Below are 23,620 nucleotides of genomic sequence, written 5' to 3' on the forward strand. Positions count from 1 at the left end.
ACCACCTGCAGTCGCGCGCCGAGAACGCGCCCCCCGTACTAAAACAAATATTTGTCCGACAGTGATGCGATATATTTTCTGCGCTGCAAACAGCGACGGATAGTAATTCCTGCCGAAAGCGTCGTGTTCCGCGAACGTGTAAGGAGAAAAATAAATGTCTCGGCAAACAGCGGGGCAGTTAACAGAGAAGGGAGGGAAGGGGGAGATGAAGAGGTGCAGTTGATGCGGAAAAATCGCGTGCACGTTGGCGAGCGATCGGTGATGAACTGCGAGCTAACGGCCACATTTATTAAATCCGATTCGTAATATACGTAACTTGATAATGTCCGACTGAATCACAGTCCGACGAGTGGAACTTTATCTCAAGATCATTTTGAATACGCAATGAACGATGTGTCTCTGATGATCGTTATCGACGAATCGGATCTCGTTGGAAAAACCGGTTTACGCGCGGATCGAGAGAAAGAGAATCTCAGTTCTATAACCAATTATAACACATTCATCAAGAATTGCTTAAAAAGTTGCTTTGTTCTCTCTTGCGTATAAATGGCGTACCTTTTGCGCTTTTGACTGTATTATTACGTAGTCACGAGTCATCGCGCGCTTGTCGGTCGACCAAAGGCTCCCGGCAAAATCTGCACGTGTGCTCCATCAGCGAGGAAAGGATATTTCTGCGGCGATGAACGCGGAAAGCCGATAGAGAGGAATGAAGGACAGAATCGCACGGCGCTACCGCTCTCTGGGTGCATCCGCCCGGTCAAGGGGGCCGACGCGATCATTTTGATCGTCAAGCTCGACGTTAACCGAATCTGCGGCGCGCGGCAAATGAAATTAACGATTCGCTCGTCTGTCCGACCGCGAAACGTGGCCCGGCACGACGTCCTGTCTCTCTTAATCTCTCTTTCGCGCCGCACCTGATGCATCCGCCCGATGGCCTGTTGCCCTGATAACGGCCCACGATGCGATTTCACCTGGAATTTTCGGCGCGAGCCTCTCCGACGGCGGGGAGAATAACGACGCCGATGACAGATCAAACGCGAGGCGTTCGAGTGCAAGCTCTGCTCGTATCACTCCGCGATATAACGACCAATCATTCATGGATACTTGGTCGATGCAGCGACTAATTGAGCGGCAACTGAAAATAATCGCGCGATTCCTGTTATTGCAAATTACGCTGTAGTTTAGCGCGTGAACAATTAATCATATCAATCGCCATTTGCACGCCACACCGAATTGGCTTCTAATTAATTTCTAATGATACCCCGTAACAGAATCTCGCGCGTTAAATTTGTATTTCAACGTCCGACGCTAAAAACTGGATTTCTCCAATATTTTGCGCGGCTGCAAAAAAGGTAAATGAAAATATAACTCGACCAAGGAAGCCTCGCGTACCTTTTGCCTTTGGTAAAAATGAAATGAAATTAATTGACGCCATAGAAATATGAAACTTCCTATGACTTCTCATGTTTGAATTTTAAGACAAATTGCCAACACTGCATAGTGGTAGAAAAAAGCAAGGTAGTTTGACGTTTTCGCGCGTTAATGGGTTCAGTGTGATGTTTTGCCCGATTTTTCTATTTAATCTCACATTTTTAAAAATTACAATTGTTTGTTATTGTAATTGATACGCGCAAAAATATTTAGAATATTCTGATTCACGAGAAAAAAGAGTGATGTATCCTTTTTCGCTCTCGCGATTCGGCAGTGTTATTATTTTTTTTTTTTGTCTTCGGTGGGAACATGCAGAAAAACGTAGCTTGTTTATATAGTCTCAACTATTATTACGGCAATATTAAAAAAATAACGAACATTTCGTACGTTCATGCAAAAAATATAAATGTCATTTCGCGGCGACAATTGTAACACGAGTGCAAACTATTAGTGGCAAAAGCGACGTGACTAATTCACCTCAATTACTGACTCGTACACGTCTTTATCTATGATTTTGGATTATAGATCCAGTCGAAAATGTTCTATTAGAGTAATACATTTCTGCAGAGGTAGAGTTTAAATAAACAAAACAGTATCAAAAAAAGAAATCTCGACATTTATTTATAGTCGCTAAACGTGTTTGTAAAAGAACGGTGAATAAAATAATCAATTTTGACGTAAAAAATGTAACGTAAATTATTTGTGTAATTTTATATTTTTCTCCAAATCGCTGAATACGGTGGTAGAATTTTTGTTATCTGTCTAAATCCATGAGAAAATTATCAAAATTCGCTTTAAATAGATTGAAATAGGTTACTGTTAATAATAATTCGATTAGTAACAGTATTTCGTGACTATTCCAATAATTTTATTCCAATTATTTAATTCTATTATAATTTAGTTTTAAAATTCTTTTCTTCACTGAAAAAACCAAGCATCATTAATCGAATTACTATTAAAAGTGATGTATTTTCTCTTTCAGGCGAATTTGTACCTACGAATTTAAAGGCGGATAAAAATGCTACCATCGTATCATATACCAGCGATCCATAAAAGGTAAGATTACATGTATAACTTACATTACACTTTTTAGGCCAAAATCGATCTATTTTACCCATCGTCCTTTCCTGCGTGCAATTTAACCTGCGATTACCGTGAGAACACTTTGTATAAGTGCATACGGGAATGACCGAGAGAGAGAGAGAGAGAGAGAGAGAGAAATTTTAGCGATTTCACAAACAAAGAGCGACAAAAGAGAAGAAGCACTTCGTGTCCGCACGTGTGCGTCCACGCGTATACGTGTACGTGTATGTGAGCCTCTGTGTTTTTGTGTGTCAGAGGAGTAAGTCGGTCGTAATATGGCGATACGGTAACAAGAACGGGGCGAGTGAGCGAGCGAACAGGCGAGCGATGAATTCAGTTTACGATGCCTATTTTCCAGGCCTGGCTACGCCCGGATACTTTATTATTGTCGCTACTTCGAGGTTGCAGAGACGTGCATGCGCGCGTACACTCGCGCGTCGAAGAGATTTTCGCGATAGAGACGGAAAGAAGGACAGCCAGCGGGGTTGCGTGTTCCCGGGTGAGAAATGGGACAGGATCCTGTCGAGCCGGGATATTTCTCCGCCACGTCCCCGTGTATGTATCGCGCATCGATCGAGGAGCGCGGGAGATGGCCGAGATCAAGTGATGCGCGGTTTCGTGAAATTAAGTCGGCGAGACATCTCGAAAGTAAAGTTACTTTGCGCGTTACTTCGAGCTCTTACTTCGGATCTATCTCGAAATCTCCTTTTTTATTTCATCTGGTCATCTCGCATCAGTTCATTGGAAGAGCACGAATATTGTGAGATTAATTTTTGCGCATTTTTTACATCGCGATAGCATTGATTACCGTGTGATGACTTTGAATTTGTGACTGCAGCCGTGATTCTTCGTTTTTTTCTTTTTTTTAATTTCCTTTGTGCCCTCCGCGAGATTTATTAGGTCCACGGCAGTCTGTCATATTTTTGTTGATTAAATAAACGTTACTAAAATTAATGCGTACTTCCTTCAGAACTTTACATCGCCGGAGATTATTGATGGATATTCGCCGCGATGATCGCGCGCGGGCTAAGCAAGGCTGCTTTTAATTTTCCTCGATGGCGAACTACCGCGTCGTTCGCCGGGCAGTAAAAGGAAAACGTCGGGCTCGTTAAAAAATACCTTCTTTTTTTTCGCCGAGTATACCAGGTGCACGTACGCGCACAAAGGTGCAACCGGCTTCCGGCTGGTACGCACGTTACGGCCATTAATAAATCACCTTTAAGCGTTTGTCGCGCGTAACGTTAGTCTTCGATGCGACAAGAGCGAACTGTGTGTATCGCCATTCGTTACTTATTCACGCAGCCGGTAAATTGCCGGGCGAACGAGCCGTGGTAAATCTCTGAGACATTTCCCTGAAAATATCCAGAAACGACTGGAACACAGACGCAACGGTGAATTAATTCTACGTCGCGGTAATGTTATATCGCGGTAGCGCAGCAGCCAAGATTACACTCGTGTTAATCTCTGCTGTGTTTCGTTATTTGCTCACTATCGTACATATACACACACACACACGCGCGCGCGCGCGCGCGCGCATATAGTAGCTTCGCAATTCATCGACTCTCGTTTCAGCCTTCGACATTACACCTCGGAGATCGCACGCGCAACGTTAAATCGCAAAATTTGTCGCGTCTACGTGACATCACGCAGTGACATACTTTCTATTGAAGCGGCCTTATGATTGTGCTCTCCCGCGGAAGCGCGTACATCAGATCTAATTCAAGATTCCTCCCTCTTATTTTTCGCGGAGGAGCCGGCATTCCACTCGACTCCGGCATCTCCTCCATGATGAATACACGGAAAAACACGTAGTATGTTACTGATATCACTTTAATATAACTCAATCCTTCGCACGGAGCAACACACATGTGCAATGCGCCTCGCGCAGCCGTTTTTTTTTCCTACCGTCTCACAAAAATAGAGGCCACTTTAGGAACAGCGGCTGTTGCCGAGCAAAAGACTCGAGAGTAAACGAGTTGCGGAGAGTGTACGATTATAAATGTACGAGAAAATGAAAATGGCTTGAAAGAAAATGAAAAAGAGAATTTAGTTCCAAGGATATACAGACTATCTAAGTATATCTTTGATTGCACAGGTAGAACTTACTAAAATAAGTAGAGAAATCCTCTACTACACACATTGTACAAACTACCACGATAATTTTATCGAGATATCGACGAAAATAAATCGTTCAATCGATGCGTGCGATACGGTGGGGCAAATCTCGATACAGATAGTATTATCATTTCTCTCTTAAATTGACTTTATATCCATAAAAAAAAAAAACAAAGCTGATGCTTCGTATTGCAAATCAAGTAGATTAACCATATAGATTAATATCCACTTCAACGCAAACAAAAATCAATGTCTTTCATAGTTATTTTTTATTATACTCTTTATTTCACTAATGGACGATTTCACATTCATCGGAAATACGATAATGTCCCTTTTTCAACGGTTTTTGTTTCAAATCGTTATATCGTCTACAAGTGGAGTTATTGATGTTTGTGTTGATCCGCGTGTCTCGAACGGCCGACACTACCCCTTCAGTGGGGGAAGGTCACGCGCGAGTGAAAACAAGTCGCGTTCCGCAGACGCTATTTTGAGGAGCGACGTGCGGCACCGAGCGGCTCGCTATTCCCACTCCGCGGCTCAAACAAGTGTAGTCCCTTCGGTCTCGCAGCGGACCGTCGTTTATTTCACTCAAGAAAAGCGTCGCACGCTGCTCAGTCTCGGGGTCGTCAACTTCACGAATCCTTTGGCATTCGCCCTAATTTGTAAAACTAATCTTCTATGCGTGTATCTCTATATAATATACTTTTGTCTTTTATCTACACTACGAATATACTGATATTATTATAATTACAACGATAGAACGTTAGTTTCACTAAGAACTTTTCAGGAATTTAAGGGAATCCCTTTTGACGGTCCTGAGGCTGAGCGCCACGACAGTCACGCGAGTCGCTATCTCTACTCCGAAGCCCAGTAAATATGGTCGTTCTGGCCACGTGCTCGCTGCGACCACGTGATTGTTCACTTTACTGTAAAACAAAGTATAAAAACATAGTGCACTAATGCGACAGCAGATATCACACTCTCGGTCTGGCGTTAACGCCGGAACTTTTGGCACACGTTCATGGGCATTTACGTGCTCTCCTATTGCTCATTTGGAAGAGTCGTGATCGATCAAAGCACGGCAAACGCAAAGCACAGGAGCAACCTCTCTCATTCGCGATTGGATTATTCCTTTCTTCGTTCTATCTATTGTACGAGATTAATATTGTTACTGTGGATCAAAGTAAAGGAATAATTATCGTGGTGGAAGACACCTGAACGACAGTTAATCCATTTGAATCCGAAATCACGGTCAAATTCGATTATTTTCAAGAAAAAATCGCCTCTCTCTAAGCTTACGATCGAATTGTTAAACAGCGAGGGCGCTCTCGCGTGCACAAAGGTCGAAAGAAGCGCACGCTTTCACCGTTGTACAATTAGGAGCGCCCGAAAGACTATGAAATCGACTAATACTACGTTTATACAAAGCGAATATGTAAAGGCCGCGCGTTTACATCCTTCTTGCAGCGCATAAGAAAGCTTACAGCGGCAATCTGAACGAGAGAGGAACGCGCGAGAGGGTGAGAAGCGAGACGCCGTTCGAGGACGAAGCGTGGCAGCGAGAGAGAGACAGAGAAGGTTATTAAGGAGATTATGGACGGGTCGTTGCGCGAACTTCAAAGGACCAATTCCCATTTTCAATTTGCTGCGGGATAGGAGGAGGGGGAAGGGCGGTGGGCGAGAGCAGGGAGCGGAGGGAGACGCGACGGGGGTCAAAGCCAAGCCATTCTACCGGCTAGATCCTTGCCGTCCAAGCATCGGGGTTCCGCGTATTCTCGACTCTGCCGAAGAATTCCATTTCAAGAGTTTTCCCTCGGAGAGGCTCCTTGCGAGAAGACTTGCGACTGTACTTGAAGGAAGCCATCTCCCACCGGCAAGACGAGACGCGTGTCGTTCTTATAAATACGTAAATGAAATATGCGCTCGTCCGCCGTCTAACCGCGCGCCTCTCCACCTGTCGCGAGGCGAGCACGCACGGGACGGGAAATGTCGCTTTTGTCGAGACGATTCACCCGGCGGGTTTCGCGAGGCGAATCGTTGCACTGCCGCCGCCTTTTACGAATTAATCTCGTCACCGAAAGTGTATTATTATTGTTTCATGCGACGCGCCTTCTCCCCGATTCTCGCGATCGACGTGGAATCGGGTATTATTTTGAGCTAGTTTTCCAGCCGCCATTTCAGCACGCTTCGCTACGTAAAACTGCACGGACAAAAAATCTTACTGTCGCATCTAATCATAGTTTGCTGAAAATGTTTTGTTACTGTGTGTAATTAAAAATTTGCTGATGTAACCAAAGCCTTTGCTACTGTTACCACTACATCAGTTTCATCGTTAATATATGTCCACTGTAGCTGTACTTTTAGACATTCATACGTTACAAACGAGATCTAGCTTCCACACACAGATTCTTGCTGCCGCAACTTACTTTTTTTTCCCGTGTGAGTTCATGGAAATAATATATCTTTATTAAAACTGTAACATATTTCACTTTTCGCGAAGAACGATGCTCGGTCAATTGAATTGTGTCGATCCGACTTCGTCTCTCTGGAGTGTTTCCTCGAATGAATAGCTTGAAAGAAGCTTTTTTGAGCGACGACGAACTTGGAAAATAAGTTTCCGTCTGCTCTCTCTTCCTCTCTCTCTCTTTCTCCTCCCTTCCTCCCTGTCTCTATCTATCTATCTATCTATCTCTCTGTCATGAATTTCCAAAACGCGCGACTTCACCAGAGACGCGGAAAATCCCAAACGCGTGTACCTGTCGAAAAGTGTTCAAAGCGAAACTTCAGCTGCTTACACGCGCTTCCGGACAGACTCGAGCGCGCTCCACGGTAATGGCAAGTGAAATTCTGAGAAACACACAGCCAGCCGAGATTTTCCTCGTTACATTCTCACCGCACGCTAATTCACCAAATAATCCGCACGACGACACGCCGCGACTGCGACAAAGAGAGACGCATTCCTCCTGTTCCGCATCTGTCGATAATTCGAAAGAAAGAAAGGAGCCGGAGCGAACTAGCCGCCGCGGTTGCAAAATCGAACGGGCTGTGTGAATGGCCGCTGTTCTAAAAGCAGCGACAATTCGCTGACACTCGATCGCCGCCGCCGCGATTTCTCTCACTCGCGGCCCGTGTGTCTCCACCTGGCAATCATCAATCTCCTCCTCTCAGTCCCGGCCGAGTCGTACCCGAGTGGCACTAATTCAGCGCCCTTGTCCCGCGGTCTCCTCGTCAACCTCGAACTTCTCCTACACTCCTGCCACTTAGGCGACGTTGTACGGAAGACAGGAGGGCATTTCGTTCGTGCCGGCAGCCGAATAAATAGCCGTCCATACATCAACGCCCCTGGAATCGCGCGGGGGACCTCCGCAGCACGCTCGCCTTAACATTGTCTACAGTCGATGGCTGAAGCGCATTCAGCATTCGCTCGGTTCAGACATCGACTCCGAAACTGTCGGCGGGCCAGCCAGAGTCTCGAAACTTCCCTATAGTCCGCGATATCTGTTCTCTCCCCTGACCGAGAGCGACCGATCGACCGGCCGTCCGCGGAGGATATCAGAAAGAAACCCCTGACCGGAATCGTGCTCGTTCTTTCTCAGAGTGCAATTAACCGCGCGATTCTCGCGTGTCTACCGGCCGCGCACGAATTTAATTTCGCATCTGAAAGCGGCGATCTGTTAGTGGCGCAATTGGAAAGATAAAACGCGCCGTCGAGGAGGCATATTAATTTCGCGGGGCCAATTAGCGATAATCGCGACCGTATCGATTTTCTTTCCTCCGCCTGAGTTGGCGTAACATATCCTGACGTTTGATATATCTCCTTAAATAAATCCGACGGGATTTTAACGACTCCTGGGATGCGGTGAAATATATAGTAGATATGTATAAAATGTGTGTATACACATGTGTGTATACACATACATAAATATGTGGAAGTATATAAAATTTGGAGATGGGAGATCTCACGAATATCTACTTGTCAGTCCGGATCAAAGATTCATACGTCAGAAACGGTCGCGAGTTTTCGAAGCGTGATCGATGCGAGACATTCGTCGGGAATATTGACAATGAGAGGAGAAAACGCGATGAAATAAACGTCGGGTAATTTTATAAATTTCCAAATATGCCAGTCGCGCCGGGCGGAACAGCCGTATTATTATTCTTATATTACCATCGGCTGCTGTTTCACATATATACACATATATATATATATATATATATATATATATATATATATATATATATATATATACACACACACACATCGAGACGAAACCGCGAGGGTTGGCCCGATAATTTCAACAGCGCGGCCAAAGTAGTAGAAGAAGCACAAGAAGAAGTCCCATTCATCCGGCGCTCGCACCGGAAACTGACAAAACAGTTGATACGCCATGATATAGCAGGCCACGGGAATACGAATGGACGTGGGTGGATATACGAGGCGCGAATGGCGTCGAAGGGGAGTTTGAGGAAAAGTCTCTGGCCCGTTGAACGAAAGTGGAAGAGAAGAGAGACAGAGAGAGAGAGAGAGAGAGAGAGGGGGGGGGGAGGGAAGGTCGAACTATAGAGATAGAAAAAGGAACGACGGGAAGAACGGAGGGCGAGAAAGTGACGGCGAAAATGGCGAGGATGGAAAAAAATATTCGCGAATACGAGGGTCGGCTCTATCCGCCGGCTCGGGAGAGAGAGAAAGAGAGCGTGGGAGGGAGGGAGAGAGTAAACGAGGGAGATCGAGAGAGGACGAAAGAGGTAGAGAAAACACGCACAGTAAAATGTCATCGAGCGATCCTGATTTACGGCGCAGGCAAATCGGCGGAGGGAAGTTCACACCGAGTCCGTGCGGCCGGAAACCGAGAAATTTTTGCTCGTTCGAACTTTCATCGGCGAGCTTCGCGGATGATGCGCGATAAAAAATGTAGACTCTCCCGAGCCATCGTTCTGCGGCGGGAAAAGAGGAGCAAGGGAAAGAGATGTGAGACGGGCGACGCGAGAGGGGAAATTATTTTCGAGGAATGGAAATTATTTTCAATCGACACGGGGAAATCAAATAAGACCATCGCCGCGCTCACGAGATCGGCGAGTCCACGGCGCCGGATTCGCGGGATATTAATTTTTCCATCGAGTCAACATTCGGACCACCGCACGGTCTGTTCCGCGCACGCTATAATACGCGCCGTTATAATAGTTACGGAGGAATACGTTAGTACGTCGTTGAACAGTGCTCATGGCTGATCTAATAGCACCGTCGCGAGACTAATTCGTCGGATTATGAGATTGGAAGACGATTATTGCGACAGCCATGCTAAGAAGCGGAATAATGCGGCGTCAGTTACAATGGCGTATTAGACATTATCCTATACTCCACGAATGCTCAAACTATCCTTCAGCTGCCGCATTACGCTAGCCGTACATTCTCTTATTTCGGCGTAAAAGTACCAACTCCCGGACCTAATCCTGCACATTCTTACCGTTTTGGTCTTTAAATATTTAAACTTTCAACATGGAATGAACTTTGCAGAAAAATCTCTGTATTCTGTCGGTGGAGTTTTCAGCATCCTCTTAAGGAGGAAACTTAACGATCGATATCACGATAAAATTGCCCTAACGGCCCTGATTATTCGCGTAATCACCATCGTCTGCTGCCGACAGCTGAGACGGGAGAAATTGCGCGACAAATATTATCCCGCGACGAACAAGAGGAGTCTTTCAAAGTGTCACCGAGTTCCGGCACGAGCACCGGTATAAATTGCGCACAATTAGCTGGTTAACTGCCAATTAGCAAAGGGTGCTTGTATCTGTAGCACTTGGAGGAGCGCTTCGCCGCGGCGCCACCGTCGGAAACAATATTTGTCTTTGATTACCTTAGAAGTGTTTGCGCAACGGAGTAAATAATACCGATCGCGGCGTCGAAGGTGCGCGCCCGCTCTATCGATTACACTGCACGACTGCGCCGGAAAAGACGCCGTACTCTTCGCCGTACTCCCCCGTCCCGCCGCCGGCGCTAATTACCGAATTACCACTCGAATTAAGCCCCATTACGTATGATTGGCCCACTTATCGAACCGGCGCCGCGACAACGCAGCCCATTACGTTTCCGACTTAATTCGCGAGACGAAGGTCGACTCGCCGGCTGGAATTAGCGGCCGATCGAACGAGTGCTGACTTATTCATTTCTTGGGATCTTCGTCCATTTATTTGACAATTAAACGTTACCAACAGAGGGATTTATGTAATTTAAGGTATAACGAGCGAATTACTTTAGACGACATCAGCACGAGCCGTCAGTCGTGCCGTCGTCTGTGAAACAAAGTTCCGTGTAGATTTTGGTACTGATTCATGCAGAAATTTTGGCGAATTCCTGAAGCCGCACTCAATTGATGCGAAAGTAGCGCGTGCACAGAGAAAATACAATAATTTTTTTTTTATATTTTCTTCCTAATTTTTTATAATTCTTCCTAATTTTATTATGTTTTTAGTAGTCCAGGGATAGACTGTCACTAAGGCTATCTTGCTAAAGAACAAATTTCGCTGGAAACACAACAAGTGTTTCAATAGTACATATCAGTTGCTAAAATACGAGTAGCACATGTGAAACGAAAGGACAGTGGATTGTTGCAGAATGTCGGTCTACTCCGCGACTACAAAGTCCTGTAGTGATTTTTACTATAAAATTCTGTCCGTAAAAAGAAAAAGTTGTGTCGCGCGATTCGTTATTTCGACTAACGGCAGTCGCAGAGCCATCTCGGCATTGTGGTCTCGATCTGAAAATCCCGAAATACCAAAATCTATCGTCGCGTACGAATGAATCGCGGCGTCCGCAGGAAAGAGAGCTCCGAAATTTTCTCTTAATAAATACGGGCTCTGCGAGAGGGTTAGAATCAGCCGGCGATTTACGGCCCAAGCACACTCGCTGCCTTTTACCGCCGTCGTCGTCGCGACAGAAACACGGCGCGCGAATGAAAGGCGCAATCCCGCGGTCGATAATTTCGGCGGTGGAATTCTCGAAGGCCGGACCGTAACGACTTTCATCCGGCGCACTGAATAACTATGCAAATGCCTCTTCGCCCTCTCCACTCGCCTGCTGCTCCCGACTTGCGCGCAGGGGCTTTGAGCAGGCAGATCGTCGATGGGGAGTCCTATAGCCGCGCGCGGCCCGAGTTACGAGGAAACGGGCCCATAAAGCCACACGCACGGCCAAGATTGACCTCTCCGGACGGACGATGACGTCCGTCGTGAACGGCGTAACGAGACCCTCGTCGGTGCTGTGCATCGCGAGACGTGGCGGGACGAGGAGAGGCGACACGGGCGTTCGCGACCTCGCATTTCCTGCGGATATCAAATTGCCATCTGGACCGCGGCGCGGAGTGCGACCGGGATTCGCCCGCGAAGAACTTTTCCACCGGCGTGGCGGAGGAAAGCTCGCCCGCCGCAGCCGCGCTTAAAGCGCCATTTAGTCCCTTTCCCCCTTGCCACCCCCAGAGAGAGGGCGAGCCTCTACACGCCTTTTTATCCTTCGTTAATACTCGCAAAACGTCCGTCGCACTTTTCAAGTTCCGCGAGAGCCTCCGTTTGTCCGCGTATTGCGTACAGAGTGCCTCGAGTTCTTCACTTTCCTCTCCCTCTCTCTCTCTCTCCCTTTTCTTTCCTCTCTCACCGGGTTTTTACTCACCGTTAACACTAACTAAGTAATCTTTCCGTTTGAATTATCGTCTCTGTACCGTATAATACAGGGAAAAAAGACGGGGGGAATTGAATGAGCTCTTGCTGCGGAGCCAAGTTACTAATTAACCGACGTCGGAGTGGAGCTGGCGCGCACGTAATGGATAGCGCGGGAGTGAAATCAAAATCTTGCGAGACATGACGAGAGAGCGATCGGTCAAACCAGCGGTAAGTCCGCATTAGTCGATATATAAAATGTTCAGGAGTCCCGGAGCCAATAGTAGCTCCCGTCTCGCAATTAATCACGGCGCGCCGTAGTGGGGCACACGTATCGAAAATCGTTTCGAGTCGCCGAGCCGAGCTGCGCTATCAAACATTTAAACCGCGACAGCGGGACGACCACGGAGATAATCGCGGGGCCATTTTCCGCGATTGAACGGCGCCGAAAGAGAATCCGCGAATTAACCAAAATCGTCTCAATGATATCCCTGCGATCTGCCGTACCTTCGGTACGCGTCCTCACGCACTCCCGTCCATGCATGCATGACCATATATATATATATATATATATATATATATGTGTGTGTCACCTCCCCGCCCAAACAGGCGCACGCACGCATGCATGCACGCACGCACGCACGCACACCGGCGCACATGCGCCGAAATGGTAGTCTCTCAAGCCCGTATCCATCGCCGTTAAATTAATAACCGTGCTATCCGCGTGTACCGAACTCCTCGAAATATCGCCCGACGCCCTCCGGCTGCCGTCCATCCGCGCGCGTCTCTTACCCTGCATCACACCCCTGCTCCGGTAAACCCGTCATATATCCCGCATATGGCTCGCGTGCACGCGCCAGCCGAATACGTGCGGGTGACGAGCGGAATTCAGAATTCCGAGTGTGCGAGAGGACCACGGCGATGCGTCGCGTCGCACATCGCGGTACAACCCGCCCGCGCAGAGAGCAGAGAGACCAAGGGAGACAGTATATGAGACAGAGAGAGAGAGAGAGAGAGAGAGAGAGAGAGAGAGAGAGAGCGAGAGAGAGTGAGAAACGCGCGCGAGGCTCGGCAAAAAGGGAATCACAATGCCAAAGCGAGCCCGTATCGTCGTCAGACCGGTCGACACGACCGATAACAGTCAATGCGCTAAATGCATCGGAATCGAATCTGGGCGATTCATTTTCGCACCGACCCGACCGACCTGGCATAGCGCGGCTCAGCTCAGCTCGCTCTCTTGCGTGCCTGCGCCGTAATATTTGCCCGAATAAAAAATTCTCTCTTTCTCTCTCTCTCCCCCCTCTCGACTCTCCGCTCAGGAAACGCCCGGAGAGCAGGCTGGCGAAACGAGCAAACGCCGACTGCTACGTCAGCCGCGAGATGATCGTTACTCGCCTTGAGAAACGTGAAGTAGCTCGCGTGTCTCGGTAGAATTAACTTTAAATAGATATTGTGTTTGGAGGCTCATGTAATATTTGCTAATATTCCCCGTCGCGTTTCCAAATCATACGCTCGAATCTTTTTCATTTGGAATCAGCGATTAACGCTTTGGGGATGGAGAGAATGGAAAAGGTGAGCTGAGAGAACAGATATATAACGTCGAGTAATAAGTGATATTGTGTATAATAGGAAAGGGACGTTACAACGACATTTCAATCTGTTAATTGCCGAGAGAGCTACTGCATCGAGCACTGTACCTATTATTGCATCAAGAAATTATAACTTACACCGCTGAAATCTTAATGCAATTAGACGAATGAGAAATCCACGCGAAGGACGATATTTAAGGTCGGCGGATTAATAATCCTAAAAGGGAATCTCATCGGGATTTCAGAAAGGATATTTATATTTTTGCTGGATAGCTTCGCCATTTCGCAGCCCATCAGCAGAGACCTATCGAACAGCCGAGTTGATTATCGAGAGATGGCTCCATTTCGTATTATTTATTTCAGGGCTTCGTCAATCTCCATGCATTAATTATTTCGAGAATTGTCACCTGTCGCCGCGCGAATGCCGGCGCGGTATAGAGATATTTCCGTGCGTCAGCACTGTGACGCTTATGTCGGTCCCAGTGTGTCGATGGGGCCAGGCGGTTTTAATTTCGATCGCGTAACACAACAGCGACCTACATGCGCCGCGGCATAATTCCACGTGTCGTAAAAGTCCGAATGGCTCGCGAATCGATCCCTCGTTATCCTCGACGGAGTAATTTCGCCCTGGCTCGCACACAACGCGGACTTCCACTATAATTAAATCTCCGCGTGTCCTCTGATTGCTTCATTAGCGCATTACTTGTTATTCGTCACGCCAACGCGCAACAACGCGCTCGCATCTCGCAAAAGAGACGAACGGAAACCGACGATGGAAATTGGCGCGGCACGAGAGAGGTCGCGCATCTCTCTTCGCCGCATCGTCGATCCGGCATCGAGGTACAATTAGAGAGTACAAAATCGAACGGTATGATTAAAGAATCCGTGGCTTGTCGGTCCATTAGCTCAAATACACAAGCTCTACCGCGACGATCCAAATATTCCGCACACGGAATGGAAAACAAATTTAAAAAATGTGATGTCATTTCAGTTGCATCACATTATATGAAAATTTAATAAGCTGATATTAAAAATATCTAGTGATATATAAAAAATGAGTTGTTACATTCCCAAGCAGAAAGACACATATATGTGAGTGTGTTTCTCTTTCCTACTAAAATAACAACGATGACGTTTGGACATTTTCCCAAATTGGAGCAAAGCGTTTGTTTCGAGTCGTAATGTAAAGTGTACGACAATAAGTTACTTACCGTATGAGGCGACCAATGGTGAGGCCAGGTCTTCGTCTCGTGACTGCCGCCGACTGACGGTTGACTTGCTAAAAAGACGACCCGTCTGTCGGTGCTTCCGGTTCCGGTGCCGCTCGTGGTCAAAAGGGCCGCCCTGGCCCTCGATCCGCCGATGCTTAACGTTGGTGACGTGTCCATTACGCCTTGAAAGCCAGACACATCACAAGGTAGTAGTATAACTACGATACGAACGTTTGTGGGATCGAGTCGGAGCTCGTAACGAAGCTTGTATAATTCTTTTTTTTTCCATAATAATAGTAACTCAAACTACCCGGCATTGCCGGCATTATCACAAAGTGTCAAGGGGATGAAATCAGGGGGAGGGGATGGAGTGTCGAAGTTTGTAGCCTGGGATCCTTCCGCAAGGTCCTGGGGAGCAACTATGCAAAATTTGGTCCAGATCGGTCAAAGGAGCGTACAGGGAATAGACACACAGACGGGCATTGAATTTGATATACATTCGAAATAATTCCGCACCTGAGAACATTTTTTTATCATTATCATTCCAAGTGGATCGCGATACATCTACTTTGCGCGAGTAATACATTCATCCCCGAGAAAGGAAAAAGAAGGAGCAATGTTTTCTGCATATTTAATAGAAGATTTATTTACAGAATTTATTCGCTGAAGTGCAGCGATTTCGATTAAAATGCGCTGCGGCTCGCGCAAGGAATACGGATTTTCTTTATTTCGCTGAGCGGATTTCGACTAGTCGCGCAAGATAGCGACTTTCAGCGAAATTCAATGAGGGTAATGAAGCCCGTTAGCCGGCGGATGAATGCAACCGAGGGCCGCTGAAAACGTGGCTTTCGTGTCGAATGTACTTCTCAAGGAAAATTCTTATTAATCCAGGCTTTTCGCGCGGCGCTTCGGTATTCATCGGCTGTAAGCAAGGACTTAGAAGCTAATATTACGTCTCCGACAGTGCTATTTTAATGACATTGTGCTTACGGAGCCAATATATATGTCGTCGAGATACCTCCGCTCGCGACGTTGTTCTTTTAGCTCGCGAGACGTGACCTTCGACATTACGGTCAAAGTATCGCGTCAAATCAAGTCCACTTTACATTTAATTCGTGTAAACGACAGAGAGTAATGAGCAAAAAGAATGTCGACGAGCACGGGAGTGGAAATTACATCCCATTACTTAATTTGAGCGCGCGAAATCCTCTCCCTGAGTTAACATTTTCCAGCAACGTTTGTACCGTACCGCTCTCTCTCTCTCTGGTTTCTTAAAAATTTCATTACTCTCTCTTGCACTAACTACCGACTCTACTCTTCTTTCTCCTGCTGCTCCTTTTCCTCCTCTTCCTTCTCCTCCGCCTCGCTCTTTTTCTTTTTTTTTCTTATTTTCGCTACGCTTGCGCGACGTGGCTACGAATCGTAAGGGAGAATCGACGGCGGCGTACAATACGACGATCCAACAACTCGGTTTCCATCGCGATGAAATCCGATGAGCGTAATCGAGCTCGTTAGGCCGTTGGAGATGAAAACTCCGCGAGCCACTCGTACGTCGGCCAAAGCCCGCGGGGGATGGAGAGCGAACGCCCGAGTACCGGGACGAAAAAGGAACGCGAAGAAGCGCGCAGGTAGTACGTTTTTCAGCGGGATTTACGGATCGTCGGCGGGCATTAAGGGGAATGATGCGCGACCGCATCCCGCGCGAACACGCGACACAGGGAAGAATGGCGGGAGCGGAGCGACGATCGAAAGCGGCATAATTTCGGTTGAGTTGAATTCTCGATACCGGAAATATGGATGAATATACCTTACATCGACTGCGCTCGGGCTTTCATCGTCGCGGATGAACAGAGGAATCGTTTCTCGCCTGTACATGATCCAAATTTAAACTCCGCGGGGAATTGCACAGTCGAACGGACTAATTGTGATATTGGCGCGAACCTGACGGCCCGACGTGTATACAATTTCTGATGATATTAGCGATAGTTACGATTCCTTTGCAGTTTTTTTCATATCTACGAAATTCGGGGATATTAAACGTTTAATAATCAAATAGTTAATCTCTATACATATATGTGTATATATAAAATAAGATGTCCGTCCGTGTTTCCCTATAAACTCATAAACCTCTTGACCTCTCTCAACTAAAATTTGCATAGTTACTTCCTAGAATTTTGCGGAAAGTATAGGCTACATGAAACCTGAACATCCCGCCTCTTCCCTCGAATTTCATCTTACTTTGTGATCACTCAGACGAGTGGTTTTAGCTAGTAAACTCTAAATATTGACCTCACGTACACACAACTGTTTGAGCGTGTCGCGTTTGGTAACCGCTCTCAAACGCTGAAGCCGATGGAACGCGCGCGGCGGAGAAAGAAACGGGACAAAAGCAGTAATCTCGAGAACGGGGGAAGGAGCGGGACGGCAGTGGAGTAATAATCATGAGATCGAGCCTTACCTTCCAATTGAATCTTCCCACGATCGAGTACGCCGTGAACGATCTGCGCCGGGACGTGCTAACGGCCGGCCGTTAGATCGCCGAAAGGGACCAGAGTCGCTCGCGTCGCGATCGACCACTCTCGTATTCAGATTTCAGCCGGTGGTCGTCCACCCTCGTCTCGCGCGGGGTCCTCCACCTCAACCAGGTAATCCCCGTAGTCGCGTGCACCTAATCATTATAGCGGCGGGTGCGGGTGGCGCTAGGTGTCCCTTAAATCGTTCCAGCACGACGTCGGCTCCTCCTCCGCGCAATTACGAGTCATTACGAACGGGATTCCACCGTGGCGAACACACACGCGCACCGCCGGCTCGTACACACCAGCGGCTTCGCCAGGTGCTACACGCCAAAGTGCGTGGCGTTATTTACGGTCGATCGAGAGGGGGCGAGTTGGACAGCCGGTCGAAGCTCTAAATCTTACGGGATAACAATGACGAGGTGACAACGACGGCGAGGACGAGGGGGAAAGACAACTCGAGTGGCAAGAAGAGCTCGAGATCCGTCGGATTCGCGACGATTCTTAAAACCCACGCGTTAAAAGCTGTCCGCTAGCGTGACGCGTTGAAGAGAGCGTTGTCAGTGAGCGGAACGGCGTTCTCACCTGACAGCCGCGCGAAATCCCGCCACCTGGTGATTTACTATCGCGTGGCTCGATCGCGGCGAGCTCCAATTTCGCGGCGGGATGACTGACAAGCCTCCCCCGTGTGCCTACTACACGGCTACCGTTTCTCGACCTGTCGGAAGACCGATCCTCTCCCGACTACCAAACGGTTTCAATTACACCCGCGCCATTTTAATATCGCCGATTATCCGCGCGCGCGCGCGCGCGAACTACTACCGAGTGGTGTCCGGCACCGCTACAACGTGTACCTCCTAACTGTATGCCGATCGCGCGTCCAGCTTTCCATGATCAGACGCTTAGGCGATCCTCGTGATCCCCGACGACTCGATTCTCCGGTCGATCGTCGAGCCGCGGTCTCGCGTCGCGACACCAACCGAAGCGGTCGACCATGGCCGATCGAGGGCGTCCAAACGATCTGCAAGTACGATCGGCAAGAGCGTGGCCGCGAGCTCCGGCACAGTCGTCGCCCCGCCAAGCGCCGCGTACGGAATCGCGCACGACACTGAAGCGGCAGGAAGTCTCGCGCTCGAGGCGAACCTCTCTCGCGGATTCGCGGGCTCACGTGTGAAATTCTTGCGCATGCACCGACGCCTTCCATCCCTCCCCCATCCCTCCTGGCTTCGCCCCCGTTGGTGTTTCCCTACGTCTCGCTCTATCCCTCGGAGATCCACTTTGTCGGGTTCTCTCGCACTCTGTGTCCTCTCTGCCCCCCCCCCTCTCTCCCTCTCTCTCTCTCCCTCTCTCTCTTCCCTTCGTCCTTTCACCCCCGCGTCTCTCGTTTCCACCGCTGCTCCAACTGTCGCTTTTCCCTCTTCGTCTTCAGTAGTCGTCCTGCCCGCGTCTCGTGCCGCCTCTTCTTCCTCCGCTTCTTTCCCTTCTTCCGGATGGCTCCTGAATCATGAAGCGACAAGTGTTTGGCGCCGGTGCCGCGCTTGTACGGGAGTTAAAGAAGTATTTCATGAAGTAAGCGCGAGAGTATCTCGTCTCGCAGCTGCGGAAACGGGTAGTATCCTTAATTGGTCCCACTCCGGAGTTCGGCGGCCGATCGATATCGCGTTCGTAGTCTAGCTCACGAAAAAATAACGTTCCTCCGTCGGGAACTTGATTCGTTGTCTTTAATCGCGTCGCTGAACACGCGTTAATCATGCATAGGGCTTGGAATTATGCCGGCATGATAGAGCGCGCCTCGCTTTACCCAGTTTCTCCTTCTGCGCGGAAATTTTTCGCGAACCGAAAGAGCGATGCGCCGCATTATATAAAATGCAGACGAGAAATGTAAAACGATATATAAGTGCCAGAGACATTTTCCTCATACTCTTTCATACTCCTCATACTTCTCACATTTGCTTTGCAACACGTGAATAAATTTTATTGTACTTATTCCTTTCCCGCGCCTTTGTTTCGTAGAGAGACAAAGAGGCAAACTGCAAGCTCGAGGGAACACGGCCATGTGTTGACGCTGAGGATTTCGAGAGAAACCAACTCGAATTGCCGACAACCAATAGCTGGTTAAGAAAAATGGAGGATGGTCTTTAAACGTTTTGACGTGAAGCTGTTTGCGCGTAACTCTTCATGAAACAATTCCACGAATCTAACTGACAAGCATTGTGTTTCCGACCCAGTTAATAGTTATTTTAATGCGACTTGAAATCACGCGCGGACTTGCGGACGAGGGCCCGTTGAAATTCATATGCGATCGGATCGCGCTAAATTATGCACGCGCGTTGATGCAGTTCGCGTAAGCTCAGCCTGTTCGCTGTCTGACATCATGTGTATAGAGGATTCTGTAAATTGTAACTCGCAGGAGGAAAATCCAAAGGAGTACGTTCGCACGCATTGTTGTTTTTGTTACGAAATCCCTCAGTATTGTACAAATCACTTAAAATTTTATCACGACCGCTTGGTCGCACAAAATTTCAAAATTAACCCATTAACGCCTAATGTGCTGAAATTTTACGTTGATTTGAGTCATTTATTTTACTATGGAAATGAGATCTGTTGTTTATAAAGAGTACCATTTCTACCAACTTCGATTCTTTATCGAATAACGTTGCTTCATCGAATAATGTTGAGAAAATTAAAAAGAGATCGCAATTTATGCAAAATTTTTGCAAAATAAAATAAAAGACGCATATTTTTAAGGATAATTTTTTCTTCTTCCGCTATTTTCTCCATAAAAACATGTTAGTATCGCTCGGAAAAGTGTCTAAAACATGTTTCCGACACTTTAACACAACAAATATGCTATGGGTATTTTTTTCGACAAACATGGTGGTACCAAAATGACGATCGATTTGAAGCGTTTAATTCGAATTTTCGTTTATATTTGGTTATCGTAATTGTTTTAGGGTCAATATTACTATAAAATTACATAGTAATTTACGTAATAATTACATAGTAAAACAATTTCGATAACCAAATATAAACGAAAATTCGAATTAAACGCTTTAAATCGACCGCCATGTTGAAAAAAAAACCATGACATATTTTTTAAGTTAAAGTTTCGAGAACACGTTTTAGACACTTTCCCGAGCGACATTAACATGTTGTTATGGAGAAAATAGAAGAAGAAAAAATTATCCCTAAAAACATGCGTTTTTTATATTACTTTTGCAAAAATTTTGCATAAATTGTGATTTTTTTTTTAATTGTCTCATTGCTATTCGATAGAACGACATCGAAATTGGTAGGAATGGTACTCTTTATAAACAACAGACCTCATTTCCGTAGTAAAATAAATGGCTCAAATCAACGTAAAATTTCAGCACATTTGGGCGTTAATGGGTTAATGGGTTAAGGCCCGATTACACCAACTAAGTAGTAAGTTAACAATTAAAACATATGTCTGTCTCTGTTTATTTGTAGGCGGAAAACATTGAAAGAAAAAAATAGCTAATTTAAATAAAATTATAGTTATTTATGACTCTGAATATATTTTTTAAAATAAAATAATAGCAATAACATGCATATAAAGTTATCACTAACACATAACAGTATGTAAAAAGTGTGACAACTAGACTCGGTCTCCCCTAATTATTTCTCTGTATAATTATAGTTATAAATATCAAACATTTTTTCTCAGTACAAAGGCAAGCATATAATTTAACTGTTAGCTCACTACTCGATTAATGCAACTGATCCTAAAATCTTATATTTAATTAAAGAAAAGTTTAGCAGTTTCGGCAGATCGCTAATCAAAATGGTTTGTCGCGCCGGTGATCACACATCAATAATGGTTTAACACACACACATGCATTGTCTAAAATTCCTGAAAATAATTTTCTTGGTACTGAGCGGAAAGTGTAAGTGGAGAATTGAATTGTAAATGACTCTCTGCCTTGACAAATGAACGATCCTAATTGCCGATACGACTGTCTTGCACACAGTATATTCCGAGATGCATTACAATAAGATTAATTGCGCTCTCCATGACGTAACTTTGGGGAACTGAATCAGTATGCATGAAAAAGGATGATGATGACGATCGAAATGCATAGATTTTATATTTCCCATGAAAGTAACTTCCATTGTCCCTCAGGCTTTATCAAATAAATGATATAGAGACGATTTCCCGTTTCGTCGAGTGCAAAATCGATCCGGGAGTTAAAGATAAACGAGCAAAATAATAATTAAATCATCATCACACCAGTCTCACGTTAAGACTAATTGACAGTTTATTCAAGTTTCACAATTTTATCGGTGTTATACTCAACCGTTAACCGGATCCTTACGGCGCCGCCTAGTGTTATGTCCTTTTTACACTCCCAGCTTTTCAATTACAGTTCGTCAATTACGAGTTTGCGAGTTACCGATGAGTTACACGATCGCTCGTCAGCGCCCACAAACACACAGACGCGCGCAGGCACATATACACGCACATGCACCGCCAACCGATTAACTGCAAAACGCAAACGGCGCGCGATTAATCGCGATCCGATGGCGACGTCAAAGCGACGAAACGAGTAGATCGCAGCGAAACGCTTCTACCGTTCGCCGCAATCGAGACAATGCAGCTTTGCAGCACGGGGATTGGAATTGCAAAATGTAGGATCGACAGGGCTATATACACTTCTTCCCCCGCCCCCTCCCCCTCCGCGTCCCTTTGCCCCTTCTTTGTCAACTTGCACAGGCTCGTCCTTCTGTCTGCGTTGCACCTCGACTTCTGTACTCATCCTCTCCTTCCTCCCGTTCGATCTCACCATCTCCCCCTCCCTCTTCCATCCCTCTCATTGAACCCGCACTCTTCTATATCGGTTCTTTATCTCTCGTAAAGAAAGGGAAAAGTGGAAGAAGAGCAGAAATGGGTAGAGCACGACGATTCCTCGGGCGGACTGACTGACTTTCTTTCCAGGATTTGTGGTATCTGCATCTGCCCGAGGAAGAGGATGGAAGAAATGGCAGGATACGAAAAGGGGTAGATCCGAGAAGACAGACGTACCGCACCGGAGAACGGAAGTGTTTTGTGTCGATCGCCGGATGTCTCTCCGTCGTTTGAGAATGACTTCAACGATTTCGCGTTTACGCGCCGCGAAGAATTTTCGCGATTTCGATTGCCGTTTCGGGGTTACATCGTGCCGCGCGCCACGTTAATCGCATTTTCTGAGCTCACACATTTTCAGTTTATATGTGGAACTCTACTTATATTTCTGGCAATTTTAAACCAAATAAATGCACAGTGCAACCTATTTTCTGTCTGAATTTATGTTAATTTTAACATGTTTGCGCCACTACGGTTTATTTACCAGGTTTATTCTTGCCACAGATCATGTTGTATTTTCTTCTCTTTTTACGTAATTATATAAAACAGACAGTTTAATAATGTGCACATGAAAAAGAATATTTTTATCGCCACACATATATGACACCCTAGAACACGTTAAATTGCATATACTTGATTTCGCAGCACATTTGTACAAAAGACGCTGCTCACTAATGGTGTCTGATTCCTTAACATTTATTTTATTTTATAGGCAGAAGTAAGGGGGAGAAGGGCGATCTGTAGGAGCCATCCAAAGCATTCAGACTAAAATGTCACCTCCTATATTATCCTGATTGTTACAATCTGATACTAGATCTGATATTAGATCTTCTATTAGAGAGTTCCTCTAGGAATTCAGAATTAGGACAAAACATGTTAATTCTTGATTGATCGGCATGCTGTTTGCCATTTTTAGGGGTGACGTAAATGGGAACTAAAGAGAAACTCTAGTAGGAGTAAGAGAAAAGCTCTAAAATTGAAACTAAAGCACACTGTCTTCTGTCTCACTCACTCATTTCCTCCCCATAAATAGCGGACAATGTCCTAACTTTAGTTCTATTCCTATTGATATAATGAATAAATATGTTGAAAAATATCTAAGAGCTGCTCTCTCTCTCTCTCTCTCTCTCTCTCTCTCTCTCTCTCTCTCTCTCTCTCTCT

General features: G+C 46.3%; 1 protein-coding gene across 3 annotated transcripts in view; it reads right to left on the bottom strand.

The window, feature by feature from the left end:
* Positions 1-23,620, bottom strand: part of LOC116843443 (zeta-sarcoglycan) — a 379,594-nt gene that overhangs the window by 234,069 nt on the left and 121,905 nt on the right. Inside the window, exons 1-2 of one of the 3 annotated variants that reach the window (XM_032813830.1) lie at positions 17,541-18,747; positions 15,083-15,264 (exon numbers count right to left, since the gene is read on the bottom strand). The exons of 1 other annotated variant lie outside the window; for it this stretch is intronic. In XM_032813830.1, the coding sequence (XP_032669721.1) occupies positions 15,083-15,259 (177 nt within the window). In that variant the 5' untranslated portion in view covers positions 15,260-15,264; positions 17,541-18,747. Of the gene's footprint in view, positions 1-15,082; positions 15,265-17,540; positions 18,748-23,620 lie in introns of those variants that run through there. One more of the 3 variants, XM_032813829.1, reaches the window with a different exon arrangement.

This window comes from Odontomachus brunneus, unplaced genomic scaffold, assembly GCF_010583005.1.
Source record: "Odontomachus brunneus isolate Ranch 3 - 2012 unplaced genomic scaffold, Obru_v1 Obru_scaffold_032, whole genome shotgun sequence".
NCBI lineage: Eukaryota > Metazoa > Arthropoda > Insecta > Hymenoptera > Formicidae > Odontomachus > Odontomachus brunneus.